At 42.2% G+C, this 24814-nt stretch overlaps 1 protein-coding gene across 1 annotated transcript in view; it reads right to left on the reverse strand.

Annotated features, from left to right (window-relative positions):
* Positions 1–24814, reverse strand: part of MYBL1 (MYB proto-oncogene like 1) — a 397408-nt gene that overhangs the window by 309617 nt on the left and 62977 nt on the right. Inside the window, exon 2 of the mRNA XM_053715092.1 lies at positions 15617–15719. Within this exon, the coding sequence (XP_053571067.1) occupies positions 15617–15719 (103 nt within the window). The remainder of the gene's footprint in view (positions 1–15616; positions 15720–24814) is intronic.

Below are 24814 nucleotides of genomic sequence, written 5' to 3' on the forward strand. Positions count from 1 at the left end.
GGCAAAGACCTCCGGATGAAGTTCCCACTCCCCCGGATGAAAAGTCTGGCGACTCAAGAAATCCGCCTCCCAGTTCTCCACTCCCGGGATGTGGATTGCTGACAGGTGGCAAGAGTGAGACTCTGCCCATCGAATTATCTTTGATACTTCCATCATTGCTAGGGAGCTTTTTGTCCCTCCCTGATGGTTGATGTAAGCTACAGTCGTAATATTGTCCGACTGAAACCTGATGAACCCCCGAGTTGTTAATTGGGGCCAAGCCAGAAGGGCATTGAGAACTGCTCTCAATTCCAGAATGTTTATTGGAAGGAGACTCTCCTCCTGATTCCATAATCCCTGAGCCTTCAGAGAATTCCAGACAGCGCCCCAACCTAGTAGGCTGGCGTCTGTTGTTACAATTGTCCAGTCTGGCCTGCTGAATGGCATCCCTCTGGACAGGTGTGGCCGATGAAGCCACCATAGAAGAGAATTTCTGGTCTCTTGATTCAGATTCAGAGTAGGGGACAAATCTGAGTAGTCCCCATTCCACTGACTTAGCATGCATAATTGCAGCGGTCTGAGGTGTAGGCGTGCAAAAGGTACTATGTCCATTGCCGCTACCATTAAGCCGATCACCTCCATGCATTGAGCTACTGACGGGTGTTGAATGGAATGAAGGACACGGCATGCATCTTGAAGTTTTGTTAACCTGTCCTCTGTCAGGTAAATCTTCATTTCTACAGAATCTATAAGAGTCCCCAAGAATGGAACTCTTGTGAGAGGAAAAAGAGAACTCTTCTTTTCGTTCACTTTCCATCCATGCGACCTTAGAAATGCCAGAACTAACTCTGTATGAGACTTGGCAGTTTGAAAGCTTGAAGCCTGTATTAGAATGTCGTCTAGATACGGAGCTACCGAAATCCCTCGCGGTCTTAGTACCGCCAGGAGGGCACCTAGAATCTTTGTGAAGATTCTTGGGGCCGTAGCCAATCCGAATGGAAGAGCTACAAACTGGTAGTGCCTGTCTAGGAAGGCAAACCGTAGATACCGGTGATGATCTTTGTGGATCGGTATGTGAAGGTAAGCATCTTTTAAATCCACTGTGGTCATGTACTGACCCTTTTGGATCATGGGCAAGATTGTCCGAATAGTTTCCATTTTGAACGATGGAACTCTTAGGAATTTGTTTAGAATCTTTAAATCTAAGATTGGTCTGAAGGTTCCCTCTTTTTTGGGAACCACAAACAGGTTTGAGTAGAACCCTTGTCCTTGTTCCGACCGCGGAACCGGATGGATCACTCCCATTAATAACAGATCTTGTACACAGCGTAGAAACGCTTCTTTCTTTATCTGGTTTGTTGACAATCTTGACAGATGAAATCTCCCTCTTGGGGGAGATAATTTGAAGTCTAGAAGGTATCCCTGAGATATGATCTCTAGCGCCCAGGGATCCTGAACATCTCTTACCCAGGCCTGGGCGAAGAGAGAAAGTCTGCCCCCCACTAGATCCGGTCCCGGATCGGGGGCTCTCGGTTCATGCTGTCTTTGGGGCAGCAGCAGGTTTCCTGGCCTGTTTGCCCTTGTTCCAGGACTGGTTGGGCTTCCAGCCTTGCCTGTAACGAGCAACAGCTCCTTCCTGTTTTGGTGCAGTGGAGGTTGATGCTGCTCCTGTTTTGAAATTCCGAAAGGGACGAAAATTAGCCTGTCTAGCCTTAGCTTTGGCTTTGTCTTGAGGTAGGGCGTGGCCCTTACCTCCTGTAATGTCAGCGATAATTTCTTTCAAACCGGGCCCAAATAAGGACTGCCCCTTGAAAGGTATATTAAGTAATTTGGACTTAGAAGTAACATCAGCTGACCAGGATTTTAGCCACAGTGCCCTACGTGCCTGTATGGCGAATCCTGAGTTCTTAGCCGTAAGTTTGGTTAAATGTACTACGGCCTCCGAAATGAATGAATTAGCTAGTTTAAGGACTCTAAGCCTGTCCATAATGTCGTCTAGCGTATATGAACTAAGGTTCTCTTCCAGAGACTCAATCCAAAATGCTGCCGCAGCCGTAATCGGCGCGATACATGCAAGGGGTTGCAAAATAAAACCTTGTTGAACAAACATTTTCTTAAGGTAACCCTCCAATTTTTTATCCATTGGATCTGAAAATGCACAGCTATCCTCCACCGGGATAGTGGTACGCTTAGCTAGAGTAGAAACTGCTCCCTCCACCTTAGGGACCGTTTGCCATAAGTCCCGAGTGGTGGCGTCTATTGGAAACATCTTTCTAAATATTGGAGGGGGTGAGAACGGCACACCGGGTCTATCCCACTCCTTAGTAACAATTTCAGTTAATCTCTTAGGTATAGGAAAAACGTCAGTACTCGCCGGTACCGCAAAGTATTTATCCAACCTACATAGTTTCTCTGGTATTGCAACGGTGTTACAATCATTGAGAGCTGCTAAGACCTCCCCTAGTAATACACGGAGGTTCTCCAATTTAAATTTAAAATTTGAAATATCTGAATCCAATCTGTTTGGATCAGAACCGTCACCCACAGAATGAAGCTCTCCGTCCTCATGCTCTGCAAGCTGTGACGCAGTATCAGACATGGCCCTAGTATTGTCAGCGCACTCTGTTCTCACCCCAGAGTGATCACGCTTGCCTCTTAGCTCAGGTAATTTAGACAAAACTTCAGTCATAACAGTAGCCATATCTTGTAATGTTATCTGTAATGGCCGCCCAGATGTACTAGGCGCCATAATATCACGCACCTCCCGGGCGGGAGATGCAGGTACTGCCGCGTGAGGCGAGTTAGTCGGCATAACTCTCCCCTCGCAGATTGGTGAAATTTGTTCACATTGTACAGATTGACTTTTATTTAAAGTAGCATCAATACAGTTAGTACATAAATTTCTATTGGGCTCCACCTTGGCATTGGAACAAATGACACAGATATCCTCTGAGTCAGACATGTTTAACACACTAGCAATAACTTGCAACCTGGTTATAGTCTTTTTTAGCAAAAACGTACTGTGCCTCAAAGAGGTACTTAAACGATTAAAGATTAAATGACAGTTGAGATAATATACTGAGAACAGTTATAGCATCAACTTTAAAACAACACAACTTTTTGACATAAAAATTACTGAGTAACGTCTTTATCCACAGTCAATATAAAAAATTCTCACAGCTCTGCTGAGAGAATGTACCTCCCTTCAAGAAGTTTGAAGACCCCTGAGATCTGTCAGAGATGAACCGGATCATGCAGGAAAAATAATAGCTGACTGGAAATTGTTGATGCGTAGCAAAGAGCGCCAAAAACGGCCCCTCCCTCTCACACACAGCAGTGAAGAGAAACGAAACTGTCACAATTCAAAATAAACTACTGCCAAGTGGAAAATAAAGCCCAAACATTTATTTACTCAGTACCTCAGCAGTGTAAACGATTCTACATTCCAGCAAAAACGTTTAACATGATATAATACTTATTAAAAAGATTAGTGACCTTTAACAAAGTAGTTCCGGTGAAGTACCATTCCCAGAATACTGAAGTGTATACATACATGTCATTATAACGGTATAGCAGGATTTTCTCATCAATTCCATTCAGAAAATAAAAACTGCTACATACCTCAATGCAGATTCATCTGCCCCTGTCCCCTGATCTGAAGCTTTTACCTCCCTCAGATGGCCGAGAACAGCAATATGATCTTAACTACTCCGGTTAAAATCATAGCAAAAACTCTGGTAGATTCTTCCTCAAAGTCTGCCAGAGAAGTAATAACACGCTCCGGTGCTATTATAAAATAACAAACTTTTGATTGAAGTCATAAAAACTAAGTATAATCACCATAGTCCTCTCACACATCCTATCTAGTCGTTGGGTGCAAGAGAATGACTGGGACTGACGTAGAGGGGAGGAGCTATATCAGCTCTGCTGGGTGAATCCTCTTGCATTTCCTGTTGGGGAGGAGTTATATCCCAGAAGTAATGATGACCCGTGGACTGATCACACATAACAGAAGAAACATCAGTACACACCGGCACTGCATAGTATTTATCCAGTCTACACAATTTCTCTGGCACTGCAATTGTGTCACAGTCATTCAGAGCAGCTAATACCTCCCCAAGCAATACACGGAGGTTCTCAAGCTTAAATTTAAAAGTAGAAATATCTGAATCAGGTTTCCCCTAATCAGAAATGTCACCCACAGACTGAAGCTCTCCTTCCTCAGCTTCTGCATATTGTGACGCAGTATCAGACATGGGCCTTAAAGCATCTGCGCTCTCTGGATTATGTCTAACCCCAGAGCTATAGCGCTTTCCTCTGAATTCAGGCAGTCTGGCTAATACCGCTGACAGGGTATTATCCATGATTGCCGCCATGTCCTGCAAAGTAATCGCTATGGGCGTCTTTGATGTACTTGGCGCCATTTTAGCGTGAGTCCCTTGAGCGGGAGTCAAAGGGTCCGACACGTGGGGAGAGTTAGTCGGCATAACTTCCCCCTCGTCAGAATCCTCTGGTGATAATTCTTTTAAAGATAACAGCTGATCTTTATTGTTTAAAGTGAAATCAATACATTTAGTACACATTCTCCTATGGGGTTCCACCATGGCTTTTAAACATAATGAACAAGGAGTTTCCTCTATGTCAGGCATGTTTATACAGACTAGCGATGAGACTAGCAAGCTTGGAAAACACTTTAAATCAAGTTAACAAGCAATATAAAAAAATGTTACTGTGCCTTTAAGAGAAACGAATTTTGCCAAAATTTTAAATAACAGTGAAAAAAGGCAGTTAAACTAACGAAATTTTTACAGTGTATGTAACAAGTTAGCAGAGCATTGCACCCACTTGCAAATGGATGATTAACCCCTTAATACAAAAAACAGATTAACAAAACGAAAAATATGTTTTTTAAACAGTCATAACAACTGCCACAGCTCCTACTTTTGAAGCCTTTTGAGCCCTTCAGAGATGTCCTATAGCATGCAGGGGACTGCTGAGGGAAGCTGAATGTCACAATTTTAACTGCACCAACTGTAACTTTTATACTATAATAGTGGAAAGCCTCAGGAAACTGTTTCTAGGCAAAAATAAAGCCAGCCATGTGGAAAAAACTAGGCCCCAATAAGTTTTATCACCAAAGCATATATAAAAACGATTAAACATGCCAGCAAACGTTTTATATTGCACATTAATCAGAGTATATACCTCTGATAGCAAGCCTGATACTAGTCGCTATTAAATCACTGTATTTAGGCTTAACTTATATTAATTTGGTATCAGCAGCATTTTCTAGCAATTCCATCCCTAGAAAAACTTAAACTGCACATACCTTATTGCAGGATACCCTGCACGCTATTCTCCCTCTGAAGTTACCTCACTCCTCAGACATATGTGAGAACAGCAGTGGATCTTAGTTACTTCTGCTAAGATCATAGAAAACGCAGGCAGATTCATCTTCTAAATGCTGCCTGAGATAAAATAGTACGACTCCGGTACCATTTAAAACAATAAACTCTTGATTGAAGAAAAAACTAACTATATTACACCACTTTCCTCTTACTACGTCCAGCTATGTTGAGAGTTGCAAGAGAATGACTGGATATGGCAGTTAGGGGAGGATCCTCTTGCAACTTTCTGTTGGGAAGGAGAATATCCCACAAGTAATGGATGATCCGTGGACTGGATACACCTTACAAGAGAAAGGTTGAATATATTAACTCATAAGCTTATTTTACAGGATCAGGAAAATAAAATATACAACCGAAGATTGTCAAAAAAAAAATAATTTAAAAACAAAATGTATGCTTCTTTGATAAATTATTTTCTTTTATGATGGTGGGAGTCCATGAGCAATCACATGAGGGATTAAAGTCCAGTCCTATAGGAGGAGCAAAAACGCCCCACATAAAAATGTAATCCCTCTCACTTTCCCATGATTCCTTAGTCATACATAGAAACAAGTGAAAGGAGAAAATAAAGCAGGAAAGGAAAAGCAGGGTAATGGAAGTGAAAACTTATATTGCTGCCAACTGTTATGAGGGGGGGGGAACAAAAGTATTGTGGACTCTCACCATCATGAGAGAAATAAATTTATCAGGTAGCCATAAACTTTGATTTCTTTCATTAGATGGTGAGAATTCATGAGTCTTGACATGTGGAATCCTATACCCAAGCTGTGAAGTCCACATTTAAACTATTCACATTAGCTGAAATGTTACCATGCTGACTATTATTTACCATGTAAGCCAACTGAGCGGACCAAAGGGTCAATTTCCATGCAAATTTTATAACAATACCTTATTATATATAGGATATGGTACTGGCTAATCTCCTGCATTGCCAGCCTGTGAAAACTTCTGAAAATCAGCTTTTTTTTCCCTTAAAATATCTTTTAAAAAAAATGTCTTAGGAAAGAAAACAAAATTTATGGTTGCCTGATAAATGTATTTATTTCCGGACATGGAGAGTCCATGACGTCATTTCAATTACTAGTGAGAACCAATACCCAAGCTAGAGGAGACAGAATGAATAGGGAGGGAAAAAAAGACAGGCAGACCTAAACAGAAGGCACCACCGCTTGCAGAGGCAAAAAACAGAATTTATGCTTACCTGATAAATTACTTTCTCCAACGGTGTGTCCGGTCCACGGCGTCATCCATAACTTGTGGGAATATTCTCTTCCCCAACAGGAAATGGCAAAGAGCACAGCAAAAGCTGTCCATATAGTCCCTCCTAGGCTCCGCCCACCCCAGTCATTCGACCGACGGACAGGAGAAAAAACAGGAGAAACCATAAGGTGCCGTGGTGACTGTAGTTACAGAAAGAAATTCATCAAACCTGATTAAAAAACCAGGGCGGGCCGTGGACCGGACACACCGTTGGAGAAAGTAATTTATCAGGTAAGCATAAATTCTGTTTTCTCCAACATTGGTGTGTCCGGTCCACGGCGTCATCCATAACTTGTGGGAACCAATACCAAAGCTTTAGGACACGGATGAAGGGAGGGAGCCAATCAGGTTACCTAAACAGAAGGCACCACGGCTTGCAAAACCTTTCTCCCAAAAATAGCCTCCGAAGAAGCAAAAGTATCAAATTTGTAGAATTTGGCAAAAGTGTGCAGGGAAGACCAAGTCGCTGCCTTACATATCTGATCAACAGAAGCCTCGTTCTTGAAGGCCCATGTGGAAGCCACAGCCCTAGTAGAGTGAGCTGTGATGCGTTCAGGAGGCTGCCGTCCGGCAGTCTCGTAAGCCAATCGGATGATGCTTTTCAGCCAAAAGGAAAGAGAGGTAGCAGTAGCTTTTTGACCTCTCCTCTTGCCAGAATAAACGACAAACAGAGAAGACGTTTGTCTGAAATCCTTTGTTGCTTTTAAATAGAACTTTAAAGCACGAACTACATCTAAATTGTGTAACAAACGTTCCTTCTTTGAAACTGGATTCGGACACAAAGAAGGCACAACTATTTCCTGGTTAATATTCTTGTTGGAAACAACCTTTGGAAGGAAACCAGGTTTAGTACGCAAAACCACCTTATCTGAATGGAACACCAGATAGGGCGGATTACACTGCAAAGCAGATAACTCAGAAACTCTTCTAGCAGAAGAAATAGCAACCAAAAACAGAACTTTCCAAGATAACATCTTGATATCTATGGAATGTAGAGGTTCAAACGGAACCCCTTGAAGAACTGAAAGAACTAAATTCAGACTCCAGGGAGGAGTCAAAGGTCTGTAAACAGGCTTGATCCTGACCAAAGCCTGAACAAAAGCTTGAACATCAGGCACAGCTGCCAGTCGTTTGTGTAACAAGACAGATAAAGCAGAAATCTGTCCCTTTAAAGAACTCGCTGATAATCCTTTATCCAAACCTTCTTGGAGAAAGGAAAGGATCCTAGGAATTTTGATCTTACTCCATGAGAATCCCTTGGATTCACACCAACAGATATATCTTTTCCATATTTTATGGTAAATTTTTCTAGTTACAGGTTTTCTGGCTTGTACCAGAGTATCTATTACAGAATCCGAAAACCCACGCTTAGATAAAATCAAGCGTTCAATTTCCAAGCCGTTAGCTGGAGGGAAACTAGATTTGGATGTTCGAATGGACCCTGTACTAGAAGATCCTGTCTCAAAGGTAGCTTCCATGGTGGAGCCGAAGACATATTCACCAGGTCTGCATACCAAGTCCTGCGTGGCCACACAGGAGCTATCAAGATCACCGAGGCCCTCTCCTGCTTGATCCTGGCTACCAGCCTGGGAATGAGAGGAAACGGTGCAAACACATAAGCTAGGTTGAAGGTCCAAGGCGCTACTAATGCATCCACTAGAGTCGCCTTGGGCTCCCTGGATCTGGACCCGTAGCAAGGAACCTTGAAGTTCTAACGAGACGCCATCAGATCCATGTCTGGAATGCCCCATAATTGAGTCAACTGGGCAAATATCTCCGGGTGGAGTTCCCACTCCCCCGGATGGAATGTCTGACGACTTAGATAATCCGCCTCCCAGTTTTCCACTCCTGGGATGTGGATCGCAGATAGGTGGCAGGAGTGATCCTCCGCCCATTTTATGATTTTGGTCACTTCTCTCATCGCCAGGGAACTCCTTGTTCCCCCCTGATGGTTGATGTAAGCAACAGTCGTCATGTTGTCTGATTGGAATCTTATGAATCTGGCCTTTGCTAGTTGAGACCAAGCCCTGAGAGTATTGAATATCGCTCTCAGTTCCAGAATGTTTATCGGGAGAAGAGACTCTTCCCGAGACCATAGCCCCTGAGCTTTCAGGGAGTCCAAGACTGCGCCCCAGCCCACTAGACTGGCGTCGGTCGTGACGATAACCCACTCTGGTCTGAGGAAGCTCATTCCCTGGGACAGGTGATCCTGGGTTAGCCACCAATGGAGTGAGTCTCTGGTCTTCTGATCTACTTGAATCACTGGAGACAAGTCTGTATAGTCCCCATTCCACTGTTTCAGCATGCACAGTTGTAATGGTCTTAGATGAATTCGCGCAAAAGGAACTATGTCCATTGCTGCAACCATCAACCCTACTACTTCCATGCACTGAGCTATGGAAGGTCGTGGAACAGAGTGAAGAACTTGACAAGCGTTTAGAAGTTTCGACTTTCTGACATCTGTCAGGAAAATCTTCATTTCTAAAGAATCTATTATTGTCCCCAAGAAAGGAACTCTTGTCGACGGAGACAGGGAACTTTTTTCTATGTTCACTTTCCATCCATGAGATCTGAGAAAGGCCAGAACGATGTCTGTGTGAGCCTTTGCCTTTGGAAGAGACGACGCTTGTATCAGAATGTCGTCCAAGTAAGGTGCCACTGCAATGCCCCTTGGTCTTAGAACCGCTAGAAGGGACCCGAGTACCTTTGTGAAAATCTTTGGAGCAGTGGCTAGCCCGAATGGGAGAGCCACAAACTGGTAATGTTTGTCCAGAAAGGCGAACCTTAGGAACTGATGATGATCTTTGTGGATAGGAATATGTAGATATGCATCCTTTAGATCCACGGTAGTCATAAATTGACCCTCCTGGATTGTAGGTAAAATCGTTCGAATGGTTTCCATTTTGAACGATGGCACTCTGAGAAATTTGTTTAGGAACTTTAAATCCACAATTGGTCTGAAAGTTCCATCTTTTCTGGGAACTACAAACAGATTTGAGTAAAACGCCATTCCTTGTTCCACGGTTGGAACTGGGTGTTTCACTGCCATTTTTAACAGGTCTTCTACACAATGTAAGAATGCCTGTCTCTTTATTTGGTTTGAGGATAAGTGAGACATGTGGAACCTTCCCCTTGGGGGTAGTTCCTTGAATTCCAGAAGATAACCCTGAGAAACTATTTCTAGTGCCCAGGGATCCTGAACATCTCTTGCCCAAGCCTGAGCGAAGAGAGAGAGTCTGCCCCCTACTAGATCCGGTCCCGGATAGGGGGCTACTCCTTCATGCTGTCTTGTTAGCAGCAGCAGGTTTCTTGGCCTGCTTACCCTTGTTCCAGCCTTGCATCAGTTTCCAAGCTGGTTTGGTTTGCGAAGCATTACCCTCTTGTCTAGAGGCTGCAGAGTTGGAGGCCGGTCTGTTCCTGAAATTGCGAAAGGAACGAAAATTAGACTTATTCTTGGCCTTGAAAGGCCTATCTTGTGGGAGGGCGTGGCCCTTACCCCCAGTGATGTCTGAGATAATCTCTTTCAATTCTGGCCTAAAAAGAGTTTTACCCTTGAAAGGGATATTAAGCAATTTTGTCTTGGAAGATACATCCGCTGACCAAGACTTTAGCCAGAGCGCTCTGCGCGCCTCAATTGCAAACCCAGAATTTTTCGCCGCTAATCTAGCTAACTGCAAAGCGGCATCTAAAATAAAGGAATTAGCCAACTTAAGTGCGTGAACCCTGTCCATAACCTCCTCATACGGAGTCTCTCTACTGAGCGACTTTTCTAGTTCTTCGAACCAGAACCACGCTGCTGTAGTGACAGGAATAATGCACGAAATAGGTTGCAGGAGGTAACCTTGCTGTACAAAAATCTTTTTAAGCAAACCCTCCAATTTTTTATCCATAGGATCTTTGAAAGCACAATTATCCTCGATAGGAATAGTAGTGCGCTTGGCTAGTGTAGAAACTGCCCCCTCGACCTTAGGGACTGTCTGCCATAAGTCCTTTCTGGGGTCGACCATAGGAAATAAAAATATAGGAGGGGGAACAAAAAGGTATGCCGGGCTTCTCCCACTCCTTATTCACTATGTCCGCCACCCGCTTGGGTATAGGAAAAGCGTCGGGGTGCACCGGAACCTCTAGGAACTTGTCCATCTTGCACAATTTTTCTGGAATGACCAGGTTGTCACAATCATCCAGAGTAGATAGCACCTCCTTAAGCAGTGCGCGGAGATGCTCTAATTTAAATTTAAATGTCACAACATCAGGTTCTGCCTGTTGAGAAATTCTACCTGAATCTGAAATTTCCCCATCTGAGAAAACGTCCCTCACAGCCCCTTCAGATTGGTGTGAGGGTATGACAGAGCAATTATCATCAGCGCCCTCCTGCTCTACGGTGTTTAAAACAGAGCAATCACGATTTCTCTGATATGCAGGCATTTTGGATAAAATATTTGCTATGGAGTTATCCATTAATGACGTCAATTGTTGCATAGTAATAAGCATTGGCGCGCTAGAAGTACTAGGGGCCTCCTGCGTGGGCAAAACTGGTGTAGACACAGAAGGAGATGATGTAGAACTATGTCTACTCCCTTCATCTGATGAATCATCTTGGGCAACTTTACTATCTGTGGCAGTACTGTCCTTACTTTGTTTGGACGCTATGGCACAATTATCACACAATTTTGAAGGGGGAGACACATTGGCTTCCATACATACAGAACATAGCTTATCTGAAGGCACAGACATGTTAAACAGGCTTAAACTTGTCAATAAAGTACAAAAACCGTTTTTAAACAAAACCGTTACTGTCTCTTTAAATTTTAAACATTGCACACTTTATTACTGAAGATGTGAAAAACTATGAAGGAATTGTTCAAATTTAACCAAATTTTCACCACAGTGTCTTAAAGCATTCAAAGCATTGCACCCCAAATTTGAGACCTTTAACCCTTAAAATGAAGAAACCGGAGCCGGTTAAAGTTTTAACCCCTCTACAGTCCCAGCTACAGCCTTTGCTGCGACTTTACCAAACCCAGGGGGTATACGATACCAAATGAAGCCTTCTAGGAACCTTTTCAAATACTTTCAGACCCACACACATGCAGCTGCATGTCCTGCTCTCAAAAGAAACTGCGCAGTAATGGCGCGAAAATGAGGCTCAGCCTACTACAGGGAAAGCCCTTCCTGACTGAAAAGGTGTCTAAACCAGTGCCTGACATTAAAAAAACGTTCCCCAAATTTTATAAGTGTGAATATCACACTTATTGTGTGAATAGCTTTATAAAAAGCCCAAATAAAGCAATCGATCTTGCCCATAAAAATGTCTACCAGTTTTATAGCCCACATTAAGCCCTTTATTCTGTTTGATTAAGAAAATGGCTTACCGGTCCCCATGAGGGGAATGACAGCCTTCCAGCATTACACAGTCTTGTTAGAAAAATGGCTAGTCATACCTTAAGCAGAAAAGTCTGCTAACCGTTTCCCCCAACTGAAGTTACTTCATCTCAACAGTCCTATGTGGAAACAGCAAACGATTTTAGTTACTGCTGCTAAAATCAAATTCCTCTCACAAACAGAACTCTTCATCTTTTTCTGTTTCAGAGTAAATAGTACATACCAGCACTATTTTAAAATAACAAACTCTTGATAGTAGAATAAAAAACTACAACTAATCACCACATACTCTTCACCATCTCCGTGGAGATGTTGCCTGTGCAACGGCAAAGAGAATGACTGGGGTGGGCGGAGCCTAGGAGGGACTATATGGACAGCTTTTGCTGTGCTCTTTGCCATTTCCTGTTGGGGAAGAGAATATTCCCACAAGTTATGGATGACGCCTTGGACCGGACACACCAATGTTGGAGAAATATCAAATTTGTAGAATTTGGAAAAAGTATGCAGAGAGGACCAAGTTGCAACCTTGCAAATCTGTTCCACAGAAGCTTTATTTTTGAAAGCACAAAAAGAGGAGACAGCCCTAGTGGAATGAGCTGTAAGTCTATCAGGAGGCTGCTGACCAGGGGAAGAGAAGTAGAAGTAGCCTTCTGACCATTACGCTTTCCAGAAGCTTTCCACAATCCAAGTTGTGCAACAGACGTTCCTTATGAGAGGAAGGATTAGGACAGAGAGAGGGAACAACAATTTCCTGATTAATATTTCTATCCAAAACCACCTTAGGGAGAAATCCTAATTTAGTACGAAGGACCGCCTTATCCGCATAAAGAAATAAGATAAGGTGAATCGCACTGCAAAGCCGAGAGTCCAAGATAACAGCTAAATATCTATGGAATGCATTGGCTGAAACGGAGCCTGCTGCAAAACTCTAAGAACTAGGTTAAGGCTCCAAGGAGGAGCAACAGATTTAAACACAGGCCTGATTCTAACCAGGGCCTGACAAAAGGATTAAACATCTGAAACATCCGCCAGACGTTTATGTAAAATAATAGATAATGCAGAAATCTGACCTTTCAGAGAACTGACTGACAACCCTTTCTCCAGACCATCCTGGAGAAAAGACAAAATTCAAGGAATCCTGACCCTACTCCAAGAGTAGCCCTTTGATTCACACCAATAAAGGTATTTACGCCATACCTTATGGTAAACCTTACGAGTAACAGGCTTGCGAGCCTGAATCATAGTATCAATGACTGATTTAGAAAACCCACGCTTAGCCAGGATTTAGCATTCAATCTCCAAGCAGTCAGCTTCAGAGAACCGAGATTTGGATAGAGGAAAGTACCCTGAGTTAGAAGGTCCTTCCCTCAGAGGTAACCTCCAAGGTGGAAGACATGACATCTTCACTAGGTCCGCAAACCAGATCCTGCGAGGCCATGCAGGAGCTATTAGAATTACAGACGCTCTCTCCTGTTTGATACGACCAATGACTCATGGAAGGAGAGCAAACGGATGAAACGGATATGCTAGACTGAAATCCCAAGGAACCACAAGAGCATCTATCAGGGCAGCCTGAGGATCGCTTGACCTTGAACCGTACCTTGGAAGCTTGGCATTCTGACCAGACGCCATCAGATACAACTCCGGCACCCCCCACTCAAGGGTTAACATGGGGAATACCTCCAGATGGAGAGCCCACTCCCCAGGATAAAAGGTCTGTCTGCTCAGGAAATCCGCCACCCAGTTGTCCACTCCAGGAATGTGGATGGCAGATAGAAGACAATTGTGAGCTTCCACCCACTGCAGAATACGAGTCACCTCCTTCATAGCCAAGGAACTACGAGTTCCTCCCTGGTGGTTGATGTAAGCCACTGAGGTGATGTTGTCTGACTGGAACCTGATAAACCGGGCTAAGGACAACTGAGGCCAAGCCATCAGGGCATTGAAGATCGCTCTCAACTTCAAGATGTTTATTGGGAGAGAAGATTCCCCCCGAGTCCATAGGCCCTGAACCTTTAACGAGTCCCAGACTGCTCCCCAGCCCAGCAGGCTGGCATCCGTGGTCACCATCACCCAGGAGGGTCTGCGGAAGCATGTGCCCTGAGACAGATGATCCTGAGAAATCCACCACGATAGAGAGTCTCTTGTCAACTGGTCTAGATCTAGCCTCTGAGACAGATCTGAATGATCTCAGTTCCATTGTCTGATCATGCATAATTGCAGAGCTCTCAAATGGAATCGAGCAAAAGGAATGATGTCCATGGAAGAGACCATCAGACCAATTACCTCCATACATTGAGCCACTGATGGCCAAACAGTAGACTGAAGAGAGAGGCAAGAATTGAGAAGCTTTGATCTTCTGACCTTCGTCAAAAAAATTTTCATAGATAGGGAATCGATGATGGTCCCTAAGAAAACCACCCTTGTAGCTGGAACAAGGGAACTCTTCTCCAGATTCACTTTCCATCCGTGGGAACGTAGAAAAGACATAAAGCAAAGAAGGGGAGCAGAGCTAAAAGAAGCAATAGGGTATCTACTATGATATATAAATTAATAGAGGGTGATACCGAATAGCTAGTGAGTTGAAATGTGGGTATTTGTTATATCAAATAGTGATCTTAAATGAAACAAATATAATATGCAAAGAAATATAAAACAAAAAAGAGAATGAGTTTATTCTTAATACTGTATCACAATAAAATATTACAATAAAATAATGATATGGATCCGGATCCTCTACACATAAAAAAATTATTATACACTATTATACACTATTGCAATAGTCTATGATGGACCAAGTGGTATAAAATATATAAGATATCTAAAAAATGATACATACACATACATACATACATACATACATACATACACACACACACACATACTCCACGCAGAGACCTGTAGAAAAAGAAAGAACAGAGTAACCAACTCAGGCTTTCTATGACTAGGGCAGCAAATGTGTTAGCAAACCTAGCAAGGACCACCTCACCACTTCCTAACTGCTTAAAAGTCACCACTACTCTTACTCAAGAGATTGACGTGGACACAGCTAAACCCAAATCCTTGCTTGCAGGGAAAAGTACCCAGAAAGGAAACATATCTTCAGACACCAAACTTCACCTCCTCCATTGACAGAGACAAAGAGAATAACTGGGGGTTATGGGTAAGGGAAGTGACACTTAACAGCTTTGCTGTGGTACTCTTTGCCTCCTTCTGCTGGCCAGGAGTGAATATCCCACTAGTGATTGGAATGACGTTGTGGACTCTCCATGTCTTAGGAAAGAAAAACACAGCTAAACCAATTTTACACCTTTCTAGTTGCTTGGCAATAGTAAAGTAAAGTGGTTTTTAACATATATGAAATATACAGTAATGCATTTTATGTTCTTTTAAATACCAAATTTTATTAAAATTGTGTGATTGAAAATCCAAGCTTATAATGGCCAAACTTTAGTTAATCTTTACTACTTCTGCACAAACATTGCATAGACAGCAACTGTGAGCAGACTAATTACTATTTCCTTCCAGTGTAGTAACTTTTTTCCAACAAGTAAGCCACAGTGATATAAATAGGTTACATTTTTTACCTCTTCTTTTGTCCATTTTACTCTGTTCCAGGTTTTTTTCATCCCTTTTTGAAGGCTATTCTCATAGTCATGGTCAGCAAACTGAAGGTCCTCTTCATCCTCACTGTAGATAGAGATAGCAGATAAACTAGAAATGCTTTACAAAATTGTCACACAATTCTATTGACATTTACATTACATCATTTGCATCATCTAAAGACTAAACCCAAATATAAAAGTAATAACTGTAACTGGCAAATGTATACATAAATATCAGTAATAATCTTGATTAGGACAAAGGAGGTCTTTCTCACCATACCTAATATAAAATATCAAGCATGGCAAAAAAAAATTCTAGGCCATAAAAAAATGTTTATTGCAAAAACTTAAATTATGCTTACCTGATAATTTTCTGTCCTTCAGATGGAAAGAGTCCACAGCTGCATTCATGACTTTTGGGAATTCAGATCCTGGCCACCAGGAGGAGGCAAATACACACCAGTCAAAGGCTTAAATACCCCTCCCACTTCCCTCATCCCCCAGTCATTCTGCCGAGGAACAAGGAACAGTAGAAGAAACATCAGGGTGAAAAGGTGCCAGAAGAATAGAAATAACAGAAGCCCCACAGAAAACTGCTATCTACTAAACTACTATCAGGTAAGCATAATTTAAGTTTTTCTTCATAAATGGAAAGAGTCCACAGCTGCATGCATTACTTTTGGGAAAACAATACCCAAGCTATAGAGGACACTGAATGCTAAAACGGGAGGGTACAAAAGGCGGCCCATTCTGAGGGCACCAGGCCTACAATCCCTACCCACACAAATCCTGCGCCGTCCGAAGCCGAGGAAACATTTTACAAAAAGGAAAAGGCCCCAAGGACACTGAACCGCAGATAGTCCCTAAGCCTTGCTAGAGACTGCAGAAAGGACTGGATTGAGCCAACACGCCTCCAGGAGACACAGTCGCCCAGTATTCGGTCCCCAACAACACACCTTTTACCAGAGAAAGGGATCAACTACCATAAATTCCCAAAAGGGAGAAAACATGGAAGAAAAAAATCAAGGATTCCCAAAGGGACCCCAAATAGGGAGCAACAAGTTCCAAAAATATACATAAATAAGGAACCCCTAGAACCGAGCCAAGCTCACAGAGACCCTTACCGGTCTTGAGAAACAAGAAAGGCAACGCCCAGACCCCAGATTGTACAGAAACCACAAAGTTAAGACCGGAAATCTGAAACAGAGAAGAAAACCTCTTCAAAATACAGTGCAACCGCACCCTAAAGACAACCGAAGACGGAGTCCTCAAGTCGCAAGATAACTCAGAATATCGAAATATTCAGAATATAAACATGTGCAGAAACCCAGAGAGGTGAACACCTGAGTCAACACCCCACGTCACAGTCATACTAGGATGACTCTGAAAAATGGAATACTTGCAAACAAGTAAAGAGCAGCTGAAGATAGATATCAAACACTAAACCTTCAGACTGCTAAACATCCACTAAGCAGTGGGCACAGCACAGGCTATCCAAAAGCCCCCAGTCCTTCTCACATAGCTTGAACATGGAGAAAGCACAGAACCTCAAGGAGGCTCCGACCAGCAGGTCTGAAAAACAGGGGAACAGAAAATACCCCAATCACCAGCCCCCAGGGAAGGACGGAATGGGGTGAACTCGGCCACCCCAACAGAGCTAGGGAGCCAAACCAAAAACAGGTACTCTCAAGGAGAACCCCATAGGAGATGAACATAGAAAAAAAGCAGTAGATCCCTATGAAGACCTAGCACACTCTATGACAGTCTCAACATGGAGACTTCAAGCTCTACAGATGGAACAGAACAACCCCAGAAGAGCAGGCTGCTCTCCTTCACAGGATAACACCTGTTCCAACCTCCTGCACACAGGACAGGACAGCAACCCTCCAGAGAGAGAAAAACTCCTCCTCCATAGGAGGACAAACTACCCCTCCAAAGGGAAGAACATATAAAAGGACAGCGCACATGCTCACAAGACATGAGCCATAGTCTGAGGAAAACAAAAACCGAATGAAATCATCCAGACATCCTGAGGAACACAGAAGAACTCCCCCTGAAGGGAAGCATACATCGTTCAAAGGACAAGGCAAGCCATAAGGAACGTATCCAAAAGCGCACAAAAATCCTGGCCAAACTGCTAACAGGCTCAACAAGCCAGTCCTTACGCCCTAGCCTATGTCCTCCCGGAAAACTGGATCGCTCCGAACCAGTCACAGGATCTAAGGCTCCGGACATCCAGAATGATCCCAAACAGCCCAGGCCCCAGAATTGTTTAAAACAAAACACCACCCCAGGGAACACAAATACCCAGTCTGAAAGAATCAGACCTCACAGAGGAATAACCAGACTAACCGGGAGAATGGGAACAAGACTCACTCATAAGTCCCAACACAAACTGAAGTCCGACACTCCAAATGGAGCTAGGGCACGACAGAAGCGCGTCAAGACTCTAGAAACCAAGAGAGAATATTGAGGACAAAGTCACCCGAAAGGCGAGTAGAACAAAGGCTAGTCTCCATATCTTCCTCAGGGAACGTAACCAGAGGACCACACCCAAGGAAAAGGAATGCAGAGCCAAACCACGGTAGAAAAAAACCCCTAAGCAAAGCTCGGAGATAGAGACAACACAGCCTAACGTCCCTAATAAGGAAACAACCAACTCCCTAAGGAGGAAAAAAAGCCATGTGGCCCTCCCCATATGGTGGTCAAAACCGCTAAGGAGAAACGGACAAAGTCCAGAAATCTCGACCCGAAGGAAGAGAACTTAAAAAGGAACCAGACCAAAAAAGGACATTCCAAAGTGCCTCTGAAGGGCAAAACCGCCAGGAACCGGCAAGGAGGCCCCAAGACCTCCAACCCACGTGGAGAATGAAACACTCTAATTTACAACGAAATATCGGAAAACTGAGTGTGTCGCAGTGGAACCTCACCGAGTCCCAGTCGACCAGTCTGAAAAGCAAATAAGGACTGAACCAATCCCCCATGCTTCAGTGGCCCTCAGGTCCTCTCAGAATTCTTAGCTAAAACTTGTAAAATAAAAACAAGAAATAACACAAAAAATAATGTGAAGCACTCGGCGCCCTACCCGGACCAGCCGGCAGAACAGGAGCATCTTGTCTGAAAAAGGCCGCAAGACAGAAGGATCTGAAACCAAACAGGACCAGCCTGAAACCAAGGGTCATCACTGTCAAGCCCGCATATAGTCACCCCCCCCAAGATGGAGAGATAAACGACAGACAAACATAGGACTAAACATGTCCACACACCAGAACAAAACTTCCTTAGAAGTAAACAGTGCGATCAAAATCGCGAGTATCGATTCCACACAAAAAATTCCCGAAGGAAATATATAAAAAACCTGAGCTCAAACCAAATAAAAAAAAATTCTAGGTTGTTGAATAAAGATAATAAAAAGATTTTTTAAAAAAATATAAAAAAATCATCATCCTAATCGGATTAAAATAAAGGGTAAGGCAACCCGTAGGCTATCGCCCAAAAAGAACAGACAAACCCGCAGGACCAGCCCAACAAGGATCCTGTTCTTCCAAGCTCAGAACTAGAGAGGGATACTCAAGAAACTAAACTATAAAAAGATTACGTCATCCCCTTATATCTAATTCTGTAAGCCATTCAAAGGAGAAGACTGAGAATTCCCAGGTCCATTAAGGATGGGATCCTCCAACAACGACAAAACGTGCCTCAGTAGGACACAAAGGTGCGCCAGTCTACAACGAAAGGCACAGCATACCTTCGCCGGAGCAAAAGACGACCCCGAAGGTTGACCCCTTGAAGCCTCAGGGACAGTCGTTCCCCCAGGAGAGCTGAACAGGACCAGGCCATCCCATCCCATGCCTGAGGAGCCCCGGTTAACAGAACACGTACAATATCGTAAGCACACTTCTGGGAGTTGCAGATGCGCCAGCGCCATAATTATGGACATGCGGTACCGTGCCATAACCTCAGAGGGAACAAGCCACTTTCCAGAGAAGGATAAGCAAAATCTGGGTTACCTGCATGCGTAGTAAAAGATGGTGGTAGGGAACTCGCCACTCGAGGGACAGAACACACAGAGGCGGATGGCTCAGCAGCCCTTGATTCCCCGACCCCGAGGAATTGAGGACACTAAAACGGCATTCGGAACATAAATGATAGGCCTGTATCATCAGGGCCAATTTGTTACAAGAAGTAGAATCTGAACTAGAGACTTCCGTCTCCACAATATCAGAATCCTCCATAACCGGGTATTGGATACAAAAAACAGACCAAATTAGAAAATTTAAACGGCACCTAAACACCCCCAATGGCTGGGGCACTTACCACCTCCTATGTACCAGACACCAGTGGACCAGAATTTTTCCTTCGCCACATGGTCAGGAATGCGGAAATGGAGAGCCAAAATGTAAAGACGCCCGGTCACCAGGTGAACCGTACAGTCCAGAAAAAGCACGCCTGATCGTAAAAGCTGCATCATTTTCCAAGGCCATTATGTTCCACAAGCCATGAGCCTAAGTAACACTACACATAAGCAGGTTGAATCACATAAACATGATTAAAACCCCCCCTGTTCAATAACCCCCCTCAGGAGATATTAACCCTTGATTCCAAAACACAAAGGAGCCTCACTGAGACCCTGAGTTAGTTAGTACCGAAAGGTGGTAGCCTCTCAGGAAAACATTAGTATTACCTTACAATCATGACGAAAGTAAAATGAAATGATCTTACCGGAATCTACACCGTGGAACAGGAACACGGCCCTTCAAGTGTGACAGATAGTAGCTTCGCCTCAGCCATGGCCTTGAGAGAAGAAGCAGGCAGCAAAACTTGTCAACGCTGATTGCTTGTGGAGCTGTTAATATGAGTCGGGATGGTTTTGCAGAAAGACTCTCCCTGCATCTCCGGACTCTAACTTTCACCCATGCTCTCACTGAGAGACTGACAGGACTACGTAAAACTCCAGTCCCATGCCGAAGAGTACTATCCTCCATAAGAGAATATTGAAATTGCTGACACTTCTCTGCCAACCTCCTGGGACGAAAGGCAAAGAATGACTAGGGGATGAGGGAAGTGGGAGAGGTATTTAAGCCTTTGGATGGGATGTCTTTGCCTCCTACTGGTGGCCAGGTTCTGAATTCCCAAAAGTAATGAATGCAGCTGTGGACTCTTTCCATTTATGAAGAAAACTGAAAACATAATAATTTAGGTTTGCATTAGAGTTAAAAAAAAAAAATGATTCCTAGCAAATATCCTGATATTTGCCTAAACTATGAAAAGGTCGGCAGTTAACAAATATTAATTTTAGTGTTTTTTAATATGGGATTATTGTTGCCAACCTTTAGTGCCAATGGATCCTACAAAGAAGTAGTTAATACCTTAACAGTGATGCAATTTCCTCTAGCACTAAAGGGCTTTGTCCAATTTAGCGAGTCATTTTTTCCAGAGTGCATTCCTTTGCTGTGAAGCCCAGGGCTGGGCTGTCAAGCCTTTTAGAGAGGCATAACTCTGTACAGGTTTTATATTTACTCATAATTCTAAACTGAGAAAATTAGCTTGTTGTAGTTAAATAATCTTTCAAGGTGCTGCGAAATGGTTTCATCAAATATTTACTCCAAATTCTATTTTACTAGAAAACTTAAGAGGTTTATTAAATAGTAAGTAAATGCTGATATAATGATGTATTTAAGATAAAGATTAACCTGCGAATAGGTGTTAATATATTTTTAAATTATATTAGTTGTTTAAATATTGAAGATATAATTGTAAAGGTTTAGTTTCTATAAAGTAATGAGCGCTGCCATGTTCCCTAGGTTTTCCTCTTATTTATATCTCCTGTTGGGCACAATTAAATGAATATGAAATCCATTTTTCTTTCATGATTCAGATAGAGCATACAATTTAGATAACTTTCCAATTTTATTTTATTATCAAATTTGCTTCATTCTCTTGGTATACTTTGTTGAAGTTGCACCAATGTATTGGTGGGCGCTGGCTAAACACCTCAGGTGAGCCAATGATGAGAGGCATATATGTGCAGCCTCAATCAGCAGCTAGTTACCAGTAGTGCATCTCCTGAGCCTACCTATGTATGATTGACCGATATAAAACAGGCAATAAAAGAGTGTGCAAACAAGGCTAAGTGGAATATAGGTAGTAGTCAATGTGGGATACAATGAATAAGTAGATTACAAACTTGGTTTTGTCTTCTCTAAGGAAGTGGCAAATTCTGGAAACAATTTTAAAAGATGAATGTGACAACATTTAGTCAAGGAATGTGGCTGACAAATACAAGTTATGAGTAAAATGTGAAGATTAAAGAAATTGAAAAGTGAACAAAAAGAAAAAAAAGAGGGAAAGTGCATAGGGTTGGTTTTAGAGAAAATCCAAATCAGCAGATTTCCCATTAAATAATATACTGAAGGCATGGAAATAGAACCATGAGACGCCTGTTATATGTGCCACACATGGAGATTATACAAGAAACATGGTGCAGATAAATAAATTATAATTAAAAAAAAACAAAACACATTAGCAGTGAGAAATAGCATTTAAACTAAACAGTTATTTGTTACCATAGTGATTGCACTTGCTAAATCACTTGAAATTGATGCAGCATAGCTGAAAAAAGCCGACGAGAAAATATCACCAGAACATCTCTATGCATAAAGGGAAGATATTTTTAGGGCTGCAACAACTAGTCAATAATCAATTATGAATAATATTCATTCCATTAGTTGGTCTGCGATTTGTTGGTCTGCACACGGCACCAGCTGCTTCACTCCGATGAACGTCTACTTTTTACTTTTTCAGGACAGTATAAGTTTCATTTTAAAGGGCCATGATACCCAAGTGTTTAAACACTTGAACGTGATGCAGTATAGCTGTAAAAAGCTGACTAGAAAATATCACCTGAACAACTCTATGTAAAAAAAGTAGGATATTTAACCTCATAAGTTTCTCAGTAGCTACATCCCATTGTAAAGGACTTCTAAGCAGCAAATCAGTATGTCTGTCCCGGGACAGCTAAGGGAGTGAGCTTACGTGCTCTCTCATGTTATTTCCCTATTCAGTTTAAGGAAGTTTATTATGAAATCTCATAAAAGGTTAAGTAAAATCTCATGAGATCACAGTAAAAAAAGTTCATGACCTCAGCACTGCTGATGCTGATTGGCTGCTGTTCATTTCTTCATTTTTTTACCTGCAGCTGGGCAGCAGCTGAAGTATAACTTTTTACACAGAACTTACTCTGCTGAGCTGAGGAGATTGTGAGGTAAAATAACTTCCTTTTTTACATAGAGATGCTCAGGTGATATTTTCCTGTCAGCTTTTTACAGTTATACTGCATCACTTTCAAGTGATTTAGCATATGAGTATTATGTCCCTTTAAGTTTACAACTACTCCTGGCTTATGTGTAACCAAGAAATAATAGTTATCTTTTGGATTGTTTATATTAAATCAGGGGATTTGGGACTATGCTTTGCATGATATAGTGCCAAGCTTATTATTTACACCTAGCCCTAGATTGATGGGAGTAATTTGAATTGATGTCACTCTTACCTGTTTAATAAATTGTGATTTGTACAAGATTTAACATCTATAAGTATACATTTGTTATTTTAAGTGCGGACTAGATATTTTTTCTTTAACCTTATAGCTGGTTAGTTACCATTACATATAGATATTTAAGATATTTTTATGTAAGAATGAAGTCCAGGCTTACTTTATTAAAAGGCCCTTTGACAAGGAGGAAAACACTTTTCATTGGTGGAGCTAACAAAGATAACACTCCCACCTTTGCGAAATTGGCAAAACCCTACTTATGCATCTCAGGCACAAAGAGAGCCAGGCTCAGCCAGGAGCATGTGGTCATGTTGGCATTTCAATGCAAAGTTTCTGAAAGAGTGAATAACAGAAAGTTAAACAGTGATAATATCTCTCTTTCTAGTTCTACCTCTTTTTCAAACAGTTTGTGGTTTTGTTTAATTATAAAAATGTGTTCTGCTGCTTAAAAATTGGACAAAGTTGTGTTAATGTAAAGTTTAGTCGTAAGTTTTATATTTTTAAACACTTAGTATGTGGATTTTATTTATATTTTTTTAACCCAATTAGTCGATAATTCGAAAAAATAATCGACTGATCAAATGATTATGAAAATAATAGTAAGTTGCAGCCCTAGATATTTTACCTCAAAATTTCTTCAGATTACAATAGTAAGTGCTCTGTAAACAGTTATTCTTCAGCTACTGTCAACTGCATGTCGCTGGAAGAAAAACAAAAACAAAAAACAAAAACAGCCAATCAGCTTCATCAGTGCTGATGTAACAACACTTTGTTTTACTGTGATTTCATGAGATTTAATTGAAATCTATTGACATTTCATAGTAAACTTACTTAAACTGAGGAGGGAAATAACATGACATGCCAGATGCACACTCCCTTGCAAGTCCTGGGACTAGCATCCTGATGTGCTGCTTAAAAGTACCTTTACAACAGGATCTGGCTACGGAGGACATTTTGAGGTAAAATATCTTTCTTTTTTTATATAGAGATGTTCAGGCGATTTTTTCTAGTCAGCTTTGTGCATCATGTCCCTTTAACCCCTGGCTACTAGGAGGAGGGAAAGATACCCAACATTCCAAGAGCTTTTAATCCCTCCCACCTCTATGAGTCAGTCTAAGGTATAGCCATAAAAACATAATTTATGCTTACCTGATAAATTTATTTCTCTTGTGGTGTATCCAGTCCACGGATCATCCATTACTTGTGGGATATTCTCCTTCCCAACAGGAAGTTGCAAGAGGATGACCTACAGCAGAGCTGCTATATAGCTCCTCCCCTAACTGCCATATCCAGTCATTCGACCGAAAACAAGCAGAGAAAGGAGAAACCATAGGGTGCAGTGGTGACTGTAGTTTAAAATTAAAAAATACCTGCCTTAAAATGACAGGGCGGGCCGTGGACTGGATACACCACAAGAGAAATAAATTTATCAGGTAAGCATAAATTATGTTTTCTCTTGTAAGGTGTATCCAGTCCACGGATCATCCATTACTTGTGGGATACCAATACCAAAGCTAAAGTACACGGATGAAGGGAGGGACAAGGCAGGTACCACTGCCTGTAAAACCTTTCTCCCAAAAATAGCCTCCGAAGAAGCAAAAAAATCAAATTTGTAGAATTTTGAA

Source organism: Bombina bombina, chromosome 5 (assembly GCF_027579735.1).
Source record: "Bombina bombina isolate aBomBom1 chromosome 5, aBomBom1.pri, whole genome shotgun sequence".
In the NCBI taxonomy this organism is placed as follows: Eukaryota; Metazoa; Chordata; class Amphibia; order Anura; family Bombinatoridae; genus Bombina; species Bombina bombina.